The sequence below is a fragment of the Hippopotamus amphibius genome, chromosome 6 (assembly GCF_030028045.1).
Source record: "Hippopotamus amphibius kiboko isolate mHipAmp2 chromosome 6, mHipAmp2.hap2, whole genome shotgun sequence".
Taxonomy (NCBI): Eukaryota; Metazoa; Chordata; class Mammalia; order Artiodactyla; family Hippopotamidae; genus Hippopotamus; species Hippopotamus amphibius.
The window spans coordinates 85599518-85622057 of record NC_080191.1 but is presented as its reverse complement, the minus strand read 5'-3'; the positions used below and the strand labels follow the sequence as shown (position 1 = coordinate 85622057).

Here is a 22540-nt window from a genome sequence, read left to right as displayed (position 1 = left end):
TCTCAATTTTCTATTTTCTCAGTGCAAATGGAACTTTGCTTTACCACACTATATAACATACTAAAAGTATATTGGATTTTTCCTCCTTTTTTTAATATCCAATCAGTTGCTATGTCACGTCAATTCCTTCATGATGGTGCAGTGAATGTTCAGGAAAAGAAACTTCTAGTTCTTGGTGTAAAATAAAACATCAAAAACGTCCACTTGATACATCTTAAATTTCATTGTTATTTGCTATAACTGATTTATAAGCAAAACTGTTCCTATCTAAAATATATGTTTTGTTGATGTTTATGGTGGTATTGAACCTCAAAAGTTCTGTCAAATGTCTAATTTAAGTTGTCCTTGAACTTCAGGCAAAACATAAAATGTGTACATTGGTAGAAAGCACTGAACTAATACTGTAAATGTATGGATTTAAAATGTTGAAAAATTTTTTAACAATGGTGATGCAAAGTTTTCTTTCAGACAAAGTCTACTGAGCAAACACTTCACAAATATTCTCGTTTTCTCTCTTGGGCAAGGTCTTTTCTCATTCTTCATCCATAATACAGTCCCCTGCCTGTTATCTTTTCTGAGTCCACCTCTGACTCACTGAGTCCTCAGTGCACATCTTCCTAACTGAAAACACTAATCCTCTCTTCTTTGCAGTGAGTGTGTAACTATTACATTCATTAAAAAAAATAAAAAGCTAAAAATTTACCATAAATCAGAATTCATAAGGATATCAGATATTCCTTTATTCTAGTCACTTAGCATTGAACTAATTTGCATTGCCTAATTCATCTTTGTTCATGTGTTGCTTTCTGAATGTTCTCGGTAATTTGAATACCTGTACATTCTTTTGTGAAATAGATGGTACATATGGTATAGGCATGAATGTTCTTTTCTTTTAAACCCTTCTTCTCAGGATGCAAACTTAATAAGTGTTGTCTTTGAAAAGTGAAATTCTGAAATGAAAAACACATTCATCTTCAAAGCCAACATAGAAAGGAAATTGATAATTTATATCATCCTTTTGGTTCACTAGACTTTTCTCTTTAATCTGACAAATGGATTACATAGCCAATAAGATTGTGTCAGGTACTTTTAATAAAGTGAGATGCTAAAATTACATGAATGGGAGGATTAAATTGGCATTTTGTGATTTTTCATCTCACAAAGGGTTTATTAAGGACTGCTAGATACATATTACACAGCCTTCTTTTTAATAGCTACCTGCAAGACTTGAAAGTAAGTTGAAAGTACTCACTCCTATTCTTCCAGGCTTTCTCGTTTGGGTGGGTTTTCACAGCAGCATGAGTTTATCTTGGAACTTTGAATTTATGGTGAACTCTCTTTCACTGTAATGAAATTGACCAAGAGCAGTGGAATGACATTGGAAAAAGTGGGCAGTCACATTCTAGTGCATTTGTAACACATATGCTAATTCGTGCCTTCTAAATTAGGTAAATATTTTTGCCAGATTCCTTTGCTTCCTTGTAGTTTATGGCCTGTGGCATTATACCTTTGTGAATTCTGTCTCCTTTGTTTAAATTTTCCAAGTCTTACCATACTAGTCTAACATAATTACCCCCCAGGAAGATGTGACCTGTTCTCTGAAAGTCTTCATTGCTGTGTTAAGATGGTATTGCTCTTAATTTTTTGTTTGCTTATTTGTGCTCACAGAGTAATTCTTTTACTGAGTTATAAGGTTTTTGAGGTTGGAATTCAAATTCTTGTATTTCTTGTAACATCGATCACAGTGTCTGATGACTAAGAAATTCCCAACAGTCATTTGAATGAGTGAATAAATAAATGAATCGCAATTTGAACTTCCAAAGATAAGTTCAACTGTCTGTATTCCATTCCGGTCATCTCGGTCTTCTCTCCACTCACGGTCCTTTCTGCGTGGCCCTGATCTTCCCAGGATGCTCCATTGGTACCATCTCCTCATCCCAGCTCAGATCCCTCTCACTCTCTCCCGTGATTCTTTCTCTACCCTGCACAAGATATGATCAGAGAATCCTGTTGAAATCCTTTAATGGCTTGTTAATGATCTGAGAAAACAGCCAAAATCTATAACAACTTCGACAAAATGTTCGCAAAATCTGGCCTCTGCCTTTTTCCTGAACTCCTCTGGTATGGTTATTCACCTGGCTCTCTGGGTGCTGTTCACAACGTCCTCCATTTGCTCCTCTCCAGGACCTTTGTATATCTTCAGGGAACATGCCCTTTCCCGAGGGATTTCTTGTTATCCTTCAAGCGTACTCGAAACCTTACTTTTTCCAGGAAGACTCCCCAGGCCCTGCAAACTCTTATCTCACAGTGTCTTGAAATCATTCTTTGCAGCAGTGCTATAGAATTAATTTATTTAGCATATCATTAATTCTTTAACTAATTTTAGGGGTCCCTTTTCTAAAATATGAGTTCTGTGAGTTAATAGTCATTATTTATTGTGTTCATTGCCCCCTGTACCCATCTCCAAGATCAAGGTCTTGCCTTTTTGAGAGATGAGTTAATATTTTTGAAGAAATAAGTCAAGCAAAAGAGATACTAGACACATAAAAGTAAAGAGAAGTGAAGAAACAGTTTGGCAGGTAATAAAATCTAATCACATTCATTTAGAGTCTCTTGGTTAGGACTTTTCTTCAAGGTTAGTTTTACCTTGTACGGGCACCTCAGAGATATCGCAGATTCAGTTCCAGATCACCTCAATGAAGTGGATATCACAATGCAGTGAGTCACACCAATTTTTGGTTCCTCAGTGCATGTAAAAATTGTATTTACATTATACTGTAGTCTCTTAAGTGTGCAATAGCATTGTGTCTTAAAAACAATGTGCATACCCTAATTTTAAAATACTTTATTGCTAAAAAATGCTAGCCATCATTTGAGCCTTCAGCAAGTTGTAATCTTTTTGCTGGTGGAGGGTCTTGCCTCAGCGTTGACGGCTGCTGACTGATCAGGGTGGTGGTGGCTGAAGGCTGGGGTGGCTGTGGGAATTTCTTAAAATGGGACAGCAGTGAAGTTCCCCACATGGATTGACTCTGCCTTTCATGAACGACTTCTTTGTAGCATGCATGCTATCTGATAGCATTTTACCCACAGTAGAACTACTTTCAAAATTGGAGTCAGTCCTCTCAAACTTTTGTGCTGCTTTATCAACTAAGTTTATGTACTCTTCTAAATCCTTTATTGTCATCCAGCGATCTTCACAGAATCTTCACCAGGAGTAGATTCCACCTCAAGAAACCACTTTCTCTTCTCATCCATAAGAAGTAACTTCTCATCCTTTCAAATTTTTTCATGAGATTGCAGCAATTCAGTCCCATATTCAGGCTCCACTTCTTTTTTTTTTATTTTTTTATTTTTTCTTTTCATATTCCCTTATTTTTATTTTTTTTAACTTTTTATTTCATATTGGAGTATAGTTGCTTAACAATGTTGTGATAGTTTCAGGTATAGAGCAAAGTGATTCAGTTATACCTATACATGTATCTATTCTTTTTCAAATTATTTTCCTGTTTAGGTTGTCACATAATATTAAGCAGAGTTCCCCAGGCTCCACTTGTAATTCTCTTGCTATTTCTACCACATCTGCAGTCACTTCCTTCACTGAAGTCCTTATCCCCATCTGCATCCGTGAGGGTTGCAATCAGTTTCTTCTAAACCCCTGCTAATGTTGGTATTTGGTCCTCTTCCCATGAATCATGCATGTTCTTGATGACATCTAGAATGCTGAATCATTTCCAAAAGGTTTTCTATTGACTTTGCCCAAATCCATCAGAGGAATCACTATCTATGGTGGCTATAGCCTTACAAAATGTATTTCTTAAGTAAGAAGACTTGAAAGTCAAAATGACTGGCATGCATGAAAAACAACATGAATCTCCTTGTCCATCTCCATCAGAGCTCTTGGAGGACCAGGTACATTGTCAATGAACAGTTATATTTTGAAAGGAATCTTTTTTTTCTGAGCAGTGAGTCTCAGCAGTGTGCTTAAAATATTCAGTAAACCATGCTGTAAACAGATGTGTGTCGTGCAGGCTTCTTTGTTGTTCCATTTATAGAGCAGAGGCAAAGGAAATTTAGCATAATTCTTAAGGGCCCTAGGATTTTCAGATGGTAAATGAGCATTGGCTTCAGCGTAAAGTCACCAGCTGCATTAGCCCCTAACAAGGGAGTCAGTCTGTCCTTTGAAGCTTTGAAGCCAGGCATTGACTTCTCTCTAGCTGTGAAAGCATCACCTTCCAATAGACGGCTGTTTCGTCTACATTGAAAATCTGTTGTTTTGAGTCGCTACCTTCATGAATTCTCTTAGCTAGGTCTTCTGCATAACTTGCTGCAGCTTCTACATCAGCATTTGCTGCTTCATCTTGCACTTTGATGTTATGGAGATGGCTTCTTTCCTTACAACTCATGAACCAAACTCTGCTGGCTTCAAACTTTTCTTCTGCAGCTTCCTCACCTCTCTCAGCCTTCATAGAATTGAAGGGAGGTTAGGGCTTTGCTCTGGATTAGGCTTTAGCTTAAGGGAATGTTGTGGCTGGTTTGATCTTCTATCCAAACCACTCAGACTTTCTCCATATCAGCAATTAAGCTTAATCATTTATGGATTTTGATTTAAAGTGAGATATGCGTGACTCTTCACTTGAATATTTAGAGGCCATTGTGGGGTTATCAATTGGCCTAATTTCATTATTGTTGTGTCTCAGAAAATAGGGAGGCCTGAGGAGAAGGGAAGAGGTGGAGAGCAGCCAGTGGGTGGGGCAGTCAGAACACACACATTTACCTGTTAAGTCCCCTGTCTTATACATGGCTGGTTCTCCAAGGCAATGACAATATTAACATCAATGATCACAGATCACAGACCACCATAACAAATATAATAATTGAGAATGTTTCTGAATTATTGCCAGAATTACCAAAATGTGACCCAGAGACTTGAAGGGAACAAATGTTATTGGAAAAATGACGCCGATAGACTTACTCTACACAAGGTCGTTGCGGAATTTCAGTTGTACAAAATGCGATATCGGTAACGTGCAGTAAAGGCATGTGTGTACTTTGTGTACAGCCTTCTCTCCTGGAAGACCTCCTCACACTGTCTCTGCTTGTGCTTTGGCAGTTGATGGACAGTGGCAGGAGTGGAGCTCCTGGAGCCAGTGCTCCGTGACCTGCTCGAATGGGACCCAGCAGAGAAGCAGGCAGTGCACCGCAGCAGCCCACGGGGGCTCCGAATGCAGAGGGCCCTGGGCAGAGAGCAGAGAGTGTTACAACCCCGAATGCACAGGTGAGGCCTGATGGCTGCATTGAAAGGATGCCGGCCGTTTAGATGATGTGGCAGAACCGTGCCAGACAGTCATGGAATCCTCAGATGAGTATACATTTCTAGTAAATCAAGCCAATTGTACCAGATTGTACTGAATGTTACATTAATAAAGCAACAGAATTCAGCAGATTCTTAAATTAGATTAAATCAATTAGATTAGATTTTGATTAAATTGATGAAGTCTAGCACAGAGCTTGTGCTCTTTACAAGTAAAGGTCAATGTCCATTTGTAGATTCAGACAAACTGGTAGAAACTTCAGCTCATCACAGTGCTCTGAATTTGACCAGCAAGTTAAATATTTGTGTACATTTTATTCTTGGTGGTAGATTAATAAAAATTGAACGGGACAGTCGTGGTCCTTAGATTTTCGAATCCCTAAAGCAGTGTGCACTGGACGACTGCCATTGACCTTGACGTATTTCTTTCAGCCAACGGTCAGTGGAACCAGTGGGGCCATTGGAGTGGGTGCTCCAAGTCCTGTGACGGCGGCTGGGAGAGGCGAATGAGGACCTGTCAGGGTGCAGCGGTGACCGGGCAGCCCTGCGAAGGGACAGGCGAGGAAGTGAGAAGGTGTAGCGAGCAGCGCTGTCCTGGTGAGTGAGCTCAGGTCGTCCCCAGGGAGACACTTTGGTACGGGGATGGGGGCGGCGGGGGAGGATTAAAAACACTGTCATGGGTTAAAACCATTGTCATTGGTGAAAGGCAATATTTCCTCAATTGAAGTACTCTAATGATAAGTGGGAATTTACTTGTTTCCATAATGCAGGGGGTTTCTTCTCTTTATGTGTCATAGACTATCTCTTTTCTATGTTTTTAAACTATTTGCTGCAAAATGACATTGAAAAATGTGATAAGACCAAAGTAGGCATATTGAACAATAACACTGGCTAGAAATTTTTGAAATTAGTTTGGGGTACTATTTTTCACTATCTTTATGAAATATTTGTTTACTGAGAACACAGAAGTTGCCTCAGATTATTTTAGTAGAAATATAGAGACATCAGTGTGAGATAGATTAGTGAGAAAATAAAGAGATGAGGTTGAAACTCAGAAACCTGTATATTCTGCTCTTAATCCACCCTGATGTGTGACCTTGGACACCCCCATTTACCTGCCCTTGCCCCATTCCCACTGTAAAAGGAAATTCCTATGAGGAACTCACTTTAAAATGACAGCATCAGGCCTTAATTCACAGTGAAAGAATGGAAGTATTGCTACATTAGAGGATTTTACACATGAGCATAGAAAAAAGGGACATCAGCAATTGCCCAGATTATAAATCATATTATATTATAGGTCATATATTTTAAAAGCTCATTTGAACAAAGATTCCTTCCTATGTGTGTGTACATTCCATAAAATACTTGTGACACACTCAAGACTTAATAAATAAGTGAAAATTAGGATTTTTAGAATGAAACCATTGGCAAAATTTTATAAACATGCTAGAAAAGCTAATAACATGGAATTTTAAAATTTCATAACTGTGTATAAAGTTCTGACAGAGAATTTGAAGACTCAGTTAGAGCCCTTGTTGCCACTATAACTCCTGTGGGCAAGCTCACTGATCTCTGGCTGTCTGGTCCTAATGGGTGACTGCACCTGTTAGAGATTCCTTTTCAGTTCAGAAAGCTATGGATTTCTGTCTCTGTGTAACATGACTACTTGGATTTAGAAAAACCGAAAAATTCTAAGAGATATCCTGAGGTCAAAACTTTGTATTTCTCCATTTTTAGAATTCTAAAGACTTTTCATGGTTCAACACTAATACCAACAGAAACCTGACTCTAAGAGTAACAGTATATCAGTAGTATTTGTTTTAGAGCTTTAAAAATATCTAAAATTAATTTTGTTAATTCTTAAGGTCATATGAATCCAGAATGATAAGAAGTAAACAGCATGCAGGATTCTGTTGAGAAGGATACCTATAAAGATTAGCACTGTGGAATTTCTCCTGTACTGCACAAGAATTAAGAAGCATTAAACAAAAACATTTATTTTGCCCAGGGAGAAATTTCATTGAAACAGTAGGCATGATTAAATAAGAACCTTTTAATATTTGAAGTTATCTAAACTAGTCTGAGCATGCCAAGGTTCTTAACTGGTCCTTTAAAACGGACTTTCATCTGCATATATAGAGGTAAAATGGTGCTGTTTGCACTCAGATTTATAAAGATTGCCACCTGCTGTTTGGAAAACATTTTACATATCTATTTACAAAAAAGATATTATACCTTGTTTGCTGGGTTTAATTGCTGGCTTTTGTGATTTCAGGTAGATTGAAAAATGATCATATAAAACTGTAAACACTTTTTAGATTATATTATATATATTTTTTGGTATTAACCTTAACATTTTCATTTTTCTCTTTTCAAAAATATGATTTGAAATCACCTTCAAGTAGGTAGATAATGTTTTTGAATTAAAATGAATTATTGAATCAGCTAAACAATTCACAGATTAGTGCTTATACGGGGTAAAAAAATAAATATATTTACCAAGCTTTTGAAAATATACCCTAATCATGCACCTTCCTACAAAAATCACATTATCCGTTAAAAATTATATGTGACTATTAATTTCAACAATGCTTCTGCTTCTCTAGAGTATAGAAATTTTATCAAAATATTTTTTCCTTTTAATAATTATCCTTTAAATTTTCAGCTATGTCATCCTCAGATTATTTTATCAAGAAAGCAAGATTTGTAAATAACTCAGTTTTCCGCATTGGATTTGATTTATATACTGGCTTTTCAACTCAGCACGATTGTTTCTCTGTGGTGAATATATATTCCTTTTATGATTAAGAGCATAGGTTTCCTAATTTCTGCCATTAGATTGCCCCAAAATATACACATTGACAATGTGAATGGAGAAAACTTTCAAATTATCTTAACAGTTGCCAAAGCATTTTTTTCTTGTTTTGTCAATGATAAAACCTCAACAAATGTTTCTTTTGAAACAATTTTTTTTCTAGTATTATTTTTATTACTGTTCATTCTTAATTTTTCTTTGTCTTGCTGGAAACAAATAAACTAGTATTTATTTTTATGCTTCACTTAATTTGGATACAAAACAAATTAATCAAGTTTGCCAAGAGACCCTCTGTTGTCAAGAAGGAGAAATATAATATATGCACATCTTTGTCTGGATAATTAATGAAAATAATGATTAATCATCTGGATTTAATCAAAAGCTGTTATGACATCTACTAAAAATGGAAAATAAAAAAAATATTTTCCCATCAAGATTAGGGTATTTCTTTCCTGGCTAATAGATAAAAGTATTAAAAAGAGCATTGTTGATTCTCCTGTCTTCATAACAAAAGACAATTAGAGGGATTAAAAATTTACATTATTACTTTTTAAAAATACTGCTAGTTAAGGAATGGAGTAGCTGCAAGGGAGATAATTAAGTTCCCCAATTTTTAAATTGGTCAAACTCACCAAATAATGCTTTCATTGATCTTAATCTCATTGTACACCCAGGCTTTGATGGTTAAAATAGTAGAAAGTTAATAGCTCCCCTAATTATATTATGTTGCTATAACATGAAAAAATACTATTTCCCCTCCATATTCCCCTGATTAATATCATTCAGGAAGCAGAGTTACTGGTGATTGGCCTACATTAGCCCAGGCTTCCTAGGGCTTTTAAGCTCCCAGGGAAGGGCTTGCTCTTTCCAGAGCCCAATTCTAGGATGCATGACTCTTAAGTCATTAGTTGCTAAATTGGAACCTGCCATTCACAGGGAGATACTACACTTAATTTATACATAAAATGTCCTTTTGGAGTCACCATTGCTTTGTCTGCGAATGGTGAGTAAAGCCTGTAGGTTAAACGTGCTGAGAAAAACTTTGAAGTAAGGCAGCGTACCATAAATGTGCATGGTAACAGCAACTTAGACCAGAGATGGAGCAGTTTATTGGGATAGTGAACTCTAGATATTCATGCCAATGGAAGTCAGCAGTGATATTGTGGGCCCAGACTTGTCTTACACACTGCAATGCATTTGTGTTGGAATTTGGCGCCCTGCAATGTGCTGCCTGTAAGCCCTCAACCCCTGGCCCCATCCCACCCTTCTGGAGTGACTATCTCTGCAAGGTTGCTCCCCAACAGAATTATGTCTTCTCTGGAGACCGAGAGAGCTGTTCCTTTGGTTTCTGAGTACTTTTCTTTTAGTAGGAAGAAAGCATCACAACGCTTGCTTCCTTTGGGCTCCTGCCGTCTCTTAGTGCCTCTCTGCATTGTCCAGAGCTGTGCTTCTCAAACTTTAGTGAGTGGACAAATCCCTTTTAAGATTGCATCAAAAAAAAAAAAAAAAAAAGAAAGAAAGAAAATAGGAATAAACCTGACCAAGAAAGTGAAATACTTATGTGCTGAGAACTATAAAACATTAATAAAGGAAATTGAAGATGATTCAAAGAAATGGAAAGATATTCCAGCTCTTGGATTGGAGGAATTACTATTGTTAAAAGGCCATACTACCCAAAGCAATCTAAAGATTGTAATCCCTATCAAATTACCCATGACATTTTTCACAGAGCTAGAACAAATAATCCTAAAATTTATATGGGACCTTAAAAGACCCAGAATTGCCAAAGCAATCCTGAGGAAAAAGAACAAAGCAGGAGGCATAACCCTCACAGATTTCAGGCAATACTACAAAGCTACAGTAACCAAAACAGCATGGTATTGGCACAGAAACAGACAGATGGATCAATGGAATGGAATAGAAAACCCATTTCTATTTATTTAGAAATAAACCCACACATCAATGGTCAATTAATCTACAATGAAGGAGGCAAGAATATACAATGGAGAAATGACAGTCTCTTCAGCAAGTTGTGTTGGAAAAGCTGGACAGCTTTATGTAAATCAATGAAGTTACAAAACACCCTCACGCCATACACAAAAATAAATTCTAAATGGCTTAAAGACTTAAACATAAGTCATGAAACCATAAAACTCCCAGAAGAGAACATAGGCAAAACATTTTCTGATATATATTATACCAATGTTTTCTTAGTTCAGTCTCCCAAGGCAGTAGAAATAAAAGGAGAAATAAACAAATGGGACCTAATGAAACTTACAAGCTTTTGTATAGCAAAGAAAACCATAAACAAAATGAAAAGACAACCTACAGACTGGGAGAAAATATTTGCAAATGATGAGACTGCCAAGGGCTTAATTTCCAAAATATTCAAACAACTCATACAACTCAATAACAACAACAACAAAATACAACCCAATCGAAAAATGGGCAGAAGACCTAAACAGACATTTCTCCAAAGAAGAGAAACAGATGGCTAACAGGCACATGAAAAGATGCTCAACATCACTAATTATTAGAGAAATGCAAATCAAAACCACAATGAGGTACCACCTCACACCAGTCAGGATGGTCATCATTAAATAGTCTACAAATAATAAATGCTACAGAGGGTGTGCAGAAAAGGGAATTCTTCTTCATTTTGTTGGTGGGAATGTAAATTAGTACATCCACTATGGAAAACAGTACGGAGGTTCCTCAAAAAACTAAAAATAGAACTACCATGTGATCCAGAAATCCCACTCTTGTGCAGCATATATCCAGACAAAACCATAATTCAAAAGAAACATGTACCTCAAACTTTAGTGCACAAAAGAATCACCCAGAGGGCTTGTTAAGACAGAGATTCCTGAGCCAAAGTTCTCCCTGCAGGGTTCTGATTCAGTAGGTCTGGTCCAGGCCTGGGAGTCTGTATTTCTAACAAGCTCCCAGGTGATGGCGATGAGGCAGCAGATTACCCCTTGGGTTGCACCGGCCTCGAGTATAACTAACTAACTAACTAACTAACTAAATTTTGAAAAGTGATAAAACTCATAAAGAGAGGAAAACAGTCCTCCACCTCAACTCCACTCTTGAAAGTTGAGATATCACCTGAATAAGATTGCAGAATTTTAGTCTATTCACACTTCTTCATAAATAAGGAGGGATTGTTTCTGGAGTTGGTTTCTAATGAAAACAAACAGTGCATTTCAAGTCTCCCTACCCAACTCTTGTTTCAACCAAAATAAAATAGAAAAATAGGGTGATTTCACTAGTCATTGTGAACAAAGAAGGATGGTTTAGACAGGGCTGTCAGTTGTACATCCCTGGTAGGTGCTCATGTTCTGTGGGGAGCAGGAAGAAGAACGGGAGTGTCCTTGGATGGAGGTGAGGCTGTGCCCCATCAGGACACAGATCCTCTGTAGCAGGAGTTCACTGTGCTGTCCCCCAAGACTCTGAGGTAGTCTATACACACACAGCTGTATGATATCTGGGGCAGGGGGTGTCAGGGAGGAGAATGGGGCCTGAGCTTACATTATGTAACATTCTCCTCAGTTCCCAGTTGGAGGACTGGGGAATTAATTAATTGCTATCAATACAAATATTTTTTCTTTGTTAGGGACAAGTTTAACAAGTTAAGAAATCAGACTTGTAAATTGTGTGGACCACTGCATTTTAAGGCTAAACATAATCATTATTGGAAACCCACTTACATAGTATAAAATTTACATTTTTTTAAAGAGAAAAAAGAAAGCATACTACTCTCTATTGAAATTCACATACAACCTGGCACCTGCTTTACCTTTTTGATTTCAGGCCACAGAATTAATCACTAGTAGTACTTAAAAAAGACTCCTATTCCATTAGAATTTCTATTCTTTTTGCTTTCAGATGTTATGTGTATACCCTGTAAAGAATTATATTATTCCCTGTTCAGTTTCAAAAAGTTAAGGCAACTGTTTCACTGCACATTTTTGGACATAGCAAGTAATGTCACACCTACACGGTTCATACCAGCCATTCATCTGAAACCAACCCTTGGGTCCAATGGTGGCAGTAGGTGGCACTAGGGATTGACTTTTTTCCTCTTCAGTGTCCTGTTTGTTCTTGCTTAGTCACTGCAGATACATTCCAAAGATAGGGAAATAAATTAGAACTTGAAGGTACCCTAAAGGGAGAGAGGCCACCTGGTGTTTAACCAACCTCTAAGGAAGCATTCCATCCTCCTGAAAAGCTAGGGTTTCTGATCCGCAGTTCTACAGCAAATCAGCTCAGTGTTGGAGGCAGAATTAAGAGAGAACCACTGGGGTCCGACATAATCAGTATATATGCCAGATAGTACTCTAGGTCTGCTATTCAAACCTGTTGCTATGGAAATAGTTATTATCATAATTCATCTTATCAAATGCCTCACCAGATGAGACTTGGAGAAAACTCTCACAGCTTCTGCTGCAGCAAAAACTTAATAAGCACTTTGTTGTAATCCTATGTGACTCCGCCTTGACCAGTTTAGAAGTTTTTGGCATCATGTTGATCATTCGTAAATGGAAATAGAAAATTTAAGCAACACTTTTTACTAGTTTTTATTTCTTCCTTTCAGTCCACATTGTTTTGGCAGTTTAAGAGCCACTTAATTATTTTTAATGAATTAAATGAAAATTAATGCAATTAGTAAACTCCTTTTTTGGGTTTAAGGTTTCCCAAGACACTAAACCTGAACATTAGCCCTTGACATTTCTCATCCCCACTTATTTTCCTCCCCTTGTACATTCTGACCCTTGAATGACCCTGAGATCCTGCCCCTGGCGCTTTGGTTGCTTTCTCTCTCTCTCTCTCCATCTATCACCCGTGTGAGAACCATCACCTAATAGAGCTTTCCAACTGGGTATCAAATGCCCCCAGGAGAGCTCTTCTGTCTGAAGTTCTTCCTCCTTCCTTCCAACCCCTTTCCTCGTTGGGGAGTCCACCTAGGTCAAGTCTTTCCTCGTGGTCCTGCTTTCTCCTCCCCCGGCCACTGCCTACCAGCGGGGAAAGAGTATGGGATATGGGGTCACATCAAGGTGGCTTGGGCCTCCGTGTCCTCATATATAAAATGGGATAATGATACATGCTCCAGGGGATTGTTTCAAGGATGAAGTGATACAATACTCTAGATTAGAATGATTCAATTGCAGTACAGGTCTTCTGTGTCCATTACTCATATCCCGGCAACAACCACATTTTCTAATCTCTTCCACACAGGTTTTTATCTGATGATTCTCCCCTATTCATGGCCTTAGTCATGTGACTCACTTATTAAGAAACTTCCAAGGCTTCTGGTTACCTGCCAGATTCCGTGCATACTGAGATCCTGGGGATCCTAGTGGCCTCATCATCGGCTCATTTATACATACGGCAAATCTCTGTCTATAAAGCAAACAAGCAGATGCAGCCTCCGGTTCCTGGAGACACATATTCTGTCCTTTCTCTGTTGGTCATCCTCCTCTTCACATGGACTCCCCTAGTGTCCCGGGCACTCATCTTTACCTACTGAAATAGGAGCATCTTGGGAGCCCAGTCCATTACAGCAGCGGTCCGCAACCTTTTTGGCACCAGGGACTGGTTTCGTGGAAGACAGTTTTTCCACGGACAGGGTGAGGGTCTTTCAGGCGTTAACAGGAGCGATGGGGAGCGATGGGCCGCAGCCGATGAAGCTTCGCTCGCCCACTGCTCACCTCCTGCTGTGCGGCCCGGTTCCTAACAGGCCTTAGATGGCTACCTGTCCCTGGCCCAGGGGCTGGGGGCCCCTGCATTAGAAGCTGTCCCCTCAATCATTCTTTCTCCCACAATTACATGAGTGCTCTTTCTTTTTTGAAGCCCTGTAAACTTGCTTTGTGCTTCCCTTATTATACATTGCTATTATATTTTATTATATATACATATATATAAAATATATCTTAGCTAGAATTCTAGCTTATTGCAAGTGAGCTATATATTTTCACCTTCCAAATCCGCGACTCTGCATTGAATGTAGCAGGTCCTTAGATATGTGCTCTTTTGAACGTGTTTATTCCATATCATAAATGTCATAACTGGACTAATGAAATCATTTGTGTAAAAGCATGTGAATAAGTTACAAAATGACTACGATAGGAATACATTTTATAATCTTACTTGACTCTTTCAAAATGCTGTTAGATTACTTAATTAGAATTTGAATGGACATTTTTAGTGCATCGACTATTTCTATTTTGTAGTTAGAATTTGTTAGATTACTTCTTTAGAAGTAAATCATTGAGATGTTGGAGGTAAGAAAAATATAGAAATTTCTATAGCAAGTTACCCAGTGTCCCCAAATCTCAGCCCAGCTTATTCTTTTAGGCCAGAGCTGCTCCTTGTCGGGCTAGCACGTGTCCCAGGTTTGACCAAATAGGGATTCGTAAGGCCTCAGCGCAGCTGGAAAGACAGGAGGCCGTGGCCAGTAGCCTTCAGCCTGGTGTAGCCTTGCCTGTCACCCTGACGTACCTCCATGAATTTGCCCCATGTACCATGACCTGGGGAAGGCTGTGGGGCACTACTTTCTTCACCAGCTCCTGAGATAATACAAAAAGGCAAGTAAACACAGCACAAACCTCAAGAGTACCCTCGTATAAAATTTCCTCTCATCAAGAGATAGTAAATAGTTACTTAAGAGTTATTCCTCGCAAAGTTAGCTGTCTTTTTTATTATTATTTAACTTTGCTAACAACCTGGAACTAGAGCAACCTTGTCTGCTAAGTTGAAACAGGATTAAAAAAATAATAATTCAGAATTTGGGGGTGGGGCGGTGTATGTATAACACATTGTCGGACCAAGTACTCAAACAGGCACACTGTTTGCTACTGAATTTAAAGTTTGTGGTTTGCTGGCTTCCAGACTTGAAAACAAATTTTGCAAAATACATAAACATTTATTTTAGTGCAACACATGCTTAGAGACGGTGTAACATTCTCTGAAAGTGGGCTGAAGGCTGTTTGACAGACTGAGGTCCACCACCTCCTCACTGGGCGATTTCTCTCTGCCTTGTTTTCCCCATGTTTACAATGATGATAATAATTGCATCTACTTTAAAGGTTGTTATGACAATTATTTGAATGAAAATATTTAATGCACTTAGAAGATTGCCTAATTCATAGTAAGTGTAAATACTGCTGTTGTAACTGTGTATCAACTTGAGGCTGATAGCAATCATCCTCTATATGAGGGTGAGTCAAAAATTATCTGCACTCTGGTTGTATTAAAACTTCCGTAAATGCTACAGCCAGAGTGTGGAAAATTTTTGACTCACCTTCATATAAAGAAGGCTATTATGAACCATTTGATAAACACCCATCTTTTTCCCTCAGACCTTAGCAGCACGATGAAGTCTTCACATGTGTAGGTCCCACTGCTGAACTGCAGCTGTAAGCTATGTGAGCACAGAGGCTGAATCTATCTCATTTACGTCCGCACCTCCCAGCACAGGGGTTCCCAAAACGTAAGAATTAATGAATTGCCAGCAAGTGAAATTTGAGACGTGGGGTCATGCATCGTGCATATTTTTTCTTTTCTTTTTCTGCATGCAGCTCCACAGTTTAGAATCAATTTCTCTTTAATGCTGAAATTCTAGCATAAGTGGTGAAAACTAATTTTCCACATCAAATTGATTTAAGCCCTGTATAATTTTTGCTATTTTTAAGAGACAGAAAATCAGTTTGAATAGACAGATTAACAGCTAATCACTAGGTAATTGCTACCTTGTTTTAAGGGAGCATGCTAACTACGTACTTGTGCCTTCAAGTTCAGTTGTATCTTACAGATGGGTTTTTATATCTTTGCACTAGTGAGAGCAAACACTGGGATCTTTCAGCCGATGAACAGAGTCGCGGTTCCATTTTGCTGAGGCATAAAATAGCAAGTGCTTCATATTGCTACACAATAATATGTTTTTATTTTGAGCACAGCAGCGTGGCCTGAGCTAATGATATATTTTCTAATTTACAAAATGCACACAGGTAGCATTAAACAGAAAGAAAAAAAATTAACACAAATCTCTATCTCCAGGCTTTGTTTCTCTCCCGAGCTTTAGTTCCATACACCAGCCGGCTTTTGGATACCAGGATGTGCTCAGATAACTCACACTCAAAAGTATTTTCAGCATCTTCTCTGCCAAGCCATATCCTCCCCATGTGCTGTAACTCAGGGTACAGCACACCAGACACTCTTCCTGAAAACCTGAGTTTCATCTTTTCTCTCTCTCATCCTCACCTCCTACACCAGCGGTGGAACTAAGCCCAGCTCTCCACCTAAACAGATTTGGAATCCGCCCACTTCCTACGGCCACTTCCTGTAATTCCATAGCTCTTCTTCCCCAGTTACACCCTTTCGATTGTCATGGGCCTCTTTGACTTCAGTCTCACTCTCCTGCCACCCACTCTTCAAACTGCTGGGACAGCATTCAAAACATGACAATACATTTGCCTCACTCGTAAGTTCAAACTCCTAGTTTATGTCATCATCTTCACCCCCCTTCTCCTGCAATGACCCACCTCTGCCTATCCCCAGCTCTCCTAGGGAGATATCCCAATGCCTTGGAAGGACCAGGCTCTCCTTGCCCCCAGTCTTGCCACACATGGTCCCCCAGGCAGAGTTTCCCATCCTCATTGGCTGACTCCACCTTGTCCTTCACACCTCAACTTGGACATCCTTCTGGAAACACTCCGCTGATGTGCTAGCCCCTAAAGTACCCCTCAGATCATAGTGGGAGCCTGACTGCTTTGTAGTTTCTCTGCTTCTTGTGTCCCTCACCAACTTGGAGTTGAGAGGACCTGACTTTTCTTTTTTTGTGCAGTATTTCCCAGGGAGACTGGGACATGGTGGGTGCCCAAATATTTTTAGAATAAATGAGTTCCATTCCTGACACTGAGGAGACCCCAGGAAGTTTCTCACTCCTGGGGACTTCATAAACCTATGATGGAAGAAAATAAATTGTCATTTTAATATCTAGGCTGTTTTGCTTTTGGTATGAGCAGAAATAGACCTATTTTCTGAACTAATTCTTTTTTAAGATTTAATCTTCAAAGATGGCAAATCACCTTTGATGAAATATTTAAAGCAGCTGCAGGATTTGACATTCCTTCTAAAAAGCTGAAAATCCTGGACCAATTTGCAACTTTGAATCTCTAATTCCCCATCATCTTTCTTATCATTTGTGTACTCAAGTTTCCATCTACGAGAAGCACGATGAATCCAAAGCTTCATGCATTTACAGAGGAGAAAACAAAGTTTGTTGACCTCTCTATGTTTAAAAAATTACTGTGATTTTTTTCTGGGGGGGGGGGGCGTCTGGTTGGAGTACAGCATAGCGATTGCCATCAGGTAAATGGAAATTAATACTTACCTGAGTGGTGTGGTTGGAAAAATAACTATTTAATCAGCTTCTTCCTTCACCGGTTAGAATATATGCAGATCACATCAGGGGCTTCTGCATAGGATCTCCTGGACTCTTACCAAGTCAGGCACGGCCCTACAAGGTCCTCCTGGAGTTGGAAAAGCCTTCAAGGGGCAGTGAGAGTGGAGGGGGTTAGCCAAGGAAGGGGCCAGACTGAAGGGCCTTGTAACTTATGCTCCTTTAATTGCTCAACGTTGTGCTTACATGGAAAGAATTTTTTCCCCAAGTAGTTTTACCTTTGAGAAAAATTGAGCACGGACCCATAACTCACCTTGATGTTGAACCTCAGCAGTTCCAGGCGTGGGCCCAGTGTATGGTTCACCCTGCTGGCTCACCTCTGCCATCTAGTGGCTGGCACTTGCAATTACCATATTTTCTGACACCCCACCCCCACCCCGCCCAAGGTTGATGGGGGCAGAGTGCCCTTAGCAGAATAACAGTGGTTGTGAAAAACTTTTTGAAACTTTACCTGGAAATGAAGAAATCCAGCCTCAAATTGCTCCTTCATTGGCCTATGTCAAGACTGAATCAAAAAACAAAACAAAAAAACCTGAAAGCTATAGCAACGTTTCATGAAATGTATTTCAAATTTCATCAATGGAATCAAAGAAAATTTGAGTTTGAAAGCAGAAAAAAGGTACAAATGAAATGAAAGATTACAAAGGAGGAGTTAAAGAGGAAGATATTGAGCAGAACTTGGATACATAAACAAAAAGAATAATCGTGTCATAGTAATATTGGATTAATGGCTGCTATAGCTTTATTAAAATAGGCTGGTCTTATATAAAGTTCCTATGGAATAAACTATGTATGATGTATTTTGTAAGTTTTAACATGTATTATAATTTTCCTTTTCATATTCTATAGTAGTTTTGGCCGACATTTACAGAAACACAATTGTCATTTGTTACAGTGTTGTCCAACAGGTAGCTATTAAAATTAAAATTTATAATAATTAAAATTAGATGAAATTTAAAATTCGGTTCTCAGTCTTACTTGCCACATTTCAAGTGCTTGATGTCCACATTGACTGGAAGCCACATGTTGGACAGTTCCCACTTCCATCACTGCAGAAAGTTCTACTGGGCTAGTCTATTATATTGTTTCCTCAGTAAAATTGATTTACTCAACAAACATGTTTTGAACATCTGCTATATTCTAGACACCATAGCAGTTCATTACAGCAGATTAAAGAGAAATTAAGTAAAACATAATTAGTCTCCTAAAGGGCAAAATTTAGGAGTTGTGGAGGTTCACACAGTAACCAGATGTTTTCCATCCATTGTGAGAAGAGATATAATACATGTATATTCAGTGATGGAGGTACTGAGGTAGGTTTCCCAGAGGATATACCATTTAAGATGTGTTTTAAAGATAAACAGGAATATCACCAAAAAAAAAAAAAAAAAACCAAGGAGGGAGAGAGTATTTTAAGTAGAGGATATAGCTTTTGCAAAGTCAGGGAAGTATGAATTGGTGTGGACTGTCTAATTGATGACAGTTAATTTTGTGTGGCTAGTCCATGGGAGAATAAATGTGAATCATAATTGGAGAGCAAGATTAGGGCTTGCTGGAAGGTCCCTTTTCATCACAGCAAGTACAGTTATCTTTATTCTGTCGGACAACTGGAGAACCATGGAAAATTTTATGCAAGAAGTTATGGGATTACTCTTCATTTTAGAGATTACTTTGCTGCTGTGGCATAAAAATTGCATTGGCGAGGGAAGCTGCTGGAGAATAGTAGTGCTTTACATCCTGCATCCAACATGTAATAAAAAATATATATTTGGAATCCAAAAAAAAATATCAATTCACCTCTCTTTGTTTGCCTGTTTTCCCATTTGATAAATGGGGCTAGTAGTCTGTACCTTATAAAGATGTTGGGGAAAATTGAATGAGTCCACTCATGTAAGACTGCTCATAAGAGCTCAATGCTATTACTGTTATTAATAGATTTGAATTTATCTAAGGAAAGCATTTAACATAAGGATGATTCTGCAGAGGATGCAGGGAGTAAGACAGGGAGGAAGAATGGTCCAAGTGGTTGGTGGGAGGCCTGAGAGAGAAGAGCTTTCTAAGACCCTGAAGAAAGGATTTCCAGGTAGGAGGGAGAAGTCAAAGTAAAAAGTGCCGCAGGGAAGGTCCAGTGATTGATGACCGAGGTGAACACATTGGGTTTAGCTGTTAGGAGATCATTGGTAGATGGACATTTATGAAAACGGGGCTGGATCAACTGCTAAACCATTCACCAAGCAGAGATTCCTTGACTTGGAGACAGGTGCCTATGGGTTTTAATGAGAACCTACATTATATATATATATGTATATAAACTGAGCATGAGGGAGGTTTTCAAGGTAGCGAACAGGGTGTGCAGGAGTCAGGGTTAATAAAATCCACTTCTGCTGATACTTCCAACAGCCCCATCACCTAAGACAAGCCTCTTCTTTGAGGGCTTTGGTGCCTCCATTTGTAAAGAAGAAGGAGATAGATTAGGTGATCTTCAGTGTCACTCTCAGTTCTAAATGCCCATGAGTTTACACCACTCATCTTATTTCAGGTAAATTATAAAGTAAATATTATTTCAAGATGGTAATGTCTCAAATTGCATTCAGCAACTGTAATGGGTCCTAATGAGGTCATAAATTCTGAAGTAGAATTAGTATCAGTAGAATTAGATTAGCATGGATTAAATAGTATATTGTCACCAAAGGAAGAAATTGCTCCCTGGATATCACTCTCATGTATAGCCATTTATGTATTCATTCAACTTTGAAGGACTTCTGTGTGTGAGACACACAAGTGCAAGGTACAGAGATGAGAGGATGCAACATCCCAGGTAAGTTGTGAGGACAAAGATCTGAAAGCAAAACAGGAAGTGTGTCTGGAGAAGGGACTAATGTGTTCTTTCTAGGAGCAAAGTGTCAGGTTTAATACAACATAGACCTTTTTCTTCACGAATTCTTTGTCTTTCCACTAACATATTTCTGGTATGCTCTGTTATTCTTGAAATTCCCTTTAACTTTCTTGCCTCAGTAATCAAATTGAGCTTTTGAAAAGAATAAGCCCAAAAGATAAAATCCATTTATTTTTACATGATGTAGTATGATTGGCATCATTGCTCTTATATGAAGAAATAAAAAGTGATATATTTTGGTCCTTTATGTTTATTTACTCTTAACACCTACAGTTTATAAATCTGATATGGCTTTCAGTTTATTAGAAATCATTTTATTGTATAATATCCTGAAACTTTATGAATATCGATGAATATTGGAAAGATTTTTTATGTGTATACTTGAATATAATGTTCACTTTATAGGCAAGCCCGAATGAGTTTTTCAAAAAGTGTACACAGTGAGCACTTTTCAAAGAAAATGCATTTCTGTGAGGATTTTGCAGATAATGAAAGCTGGTGGTGTTTTGTTTCTGAAGATGTCTCTGGCATTTCAGTAAACAATACACTTTCAAGAAGATGAAAGCTCTCTGCAGTCAGAGAGGTGCGTTTCAGATTACTTATTGCCAACATTTTAAAAATAAACACAACTGGCATTCAAGTCCCTCTGTTTTAAATTGCAGCACCTTATGAAATATGCCCAGAGGATTATCTGATGTCGATGGTATGGAAAAGGACTCCAGCAGGCGACTTGGCCTTCAATCAGTGCCCACTGAATGCCACAGGTAATTCAAAGGATCCCCCAACCCAAACGATGACCCCCCAACCCAAAACGATGAGCACCCACCAACAGCAGCATGCTGTGTTCCTTGCCATGCTTTGTCCTATATCCAAAAATAAATCTGTCCAGTAAGCAGTTAATAGAACAATTTTAGTAAAGAGCTTCCTAAGTGGAGACAACAAAGAGACCTGGAAAATCTTGCTGATGCAATGGTTTCTCAGTGTGACTAATACGGATCGTAAAAAATAATCAGAGTAACAATTTCACATGCGTGTTTGTTTAAAGTGTGAAAAATTATAAACGGAGGTTTTCAGTCTGCCTCCCAGTTCTGCGTCACCTCCCAGGCTCCCTGTTTAAAGCTCTCTGTTTCTGTGACTCGCAGGCACCGCTAGCAGACGCTGCTCGCTCAGTCTTCACGGAGTGGCCTTCTGGGAACAGCCAAGCTTTGCGAGATGCATATCAAATGAATACAGACACTTGCAGCATTCAGTAGGTGCAAAGCCAGCTTTAGTACTTGCTCTGTTTATTTTTTGCTAATGATCGCTGTGTGAGAATTTAATCTTCTGCTATACAATCAAATCAGTAAAATCTCTGAAAAAAAATGCCTGAAGGAAAAAAGATTGTGCTAGAAAGCTAATTTTTGTAAGTCAGTGCCAAACTGTTTTGTTCCTAGGGTTTTTAAATCCTGCTATTTAAATGAATGGATTCCTTGTATAATGGGGGGAAAGCCTGAATAAAATCTGATACTCAGGTTTATCTGCAAGAGTTAAACTGTGTATCATGATTGGTATAAACCTGTGTTACACAGTACAAAAGACATTTCAAAATACCATACATTTTAAAATTCAATTCTTTAATATTTTAGTAGTTGGGAGATGATAAAGCTGTGTCATGTAGGTATCAAATTTCTCATTGCATTTTGACATTCAGACATCAAAAAGAAAAAAAAATGACAGTGTTATTGTATCTGAGAAAATAGTTGCTCAATGAAAGATTACATGGGACAAATTTCCAAAAATAGCCCCTCTTCTCCCACACATCACTGGCTTATTCATAGATGTGCTGTGTGAGTGTTCTGAGCACAAATGCCGCTTGGTATTTTACGAGTGCAAGTCATTGTCATTTTCGGAGACTGTTGTCATTCATCCTGACAGTCGAGAGAGCTTCCTGCATGAACAGATATTGTAAGGCTCAGAACAAAATACGAGACGGAGCCGCTGGAGAGCCCAAAGTTGGTAGGGATGCTATTCAGCTAAGAGCCCTGAAGTTTTGTTGTGCTTATGTTTTCTTGT

General features: G+C 38.6%; 1 protein-coding gene across 1 annotated transcript in view; it reads left to right on the top strand.

The window, feature by feature from the left end:
• Positions 1 to 22540, top strand: part of ADGRB3 (adhesion G protein-coupled receptor B3) — a 751391-nt gene that overhangs the window by 305049 nt on the left and 423802 nt on the right. The window contains exons 5-8 of the mRNA XM_057740064.1: positions 5111 to 5275; positions 5744 to 5908; positions 21151 to 21252; positions 21631 to 21737. Coding sequence (XP_057596047.1) covers positions 5111 to 5275; positions 5744 to 5908; positions 21151 to 21252; positions 21631 to 21737 — 539 coding nt within the window. The remainder of the gene's footprint in view (positions 1 to 5110; positions 5276 to 5743; positions 5909 to 21150; positions 21253 to 21630; positions 21738 to 22540) is intronic.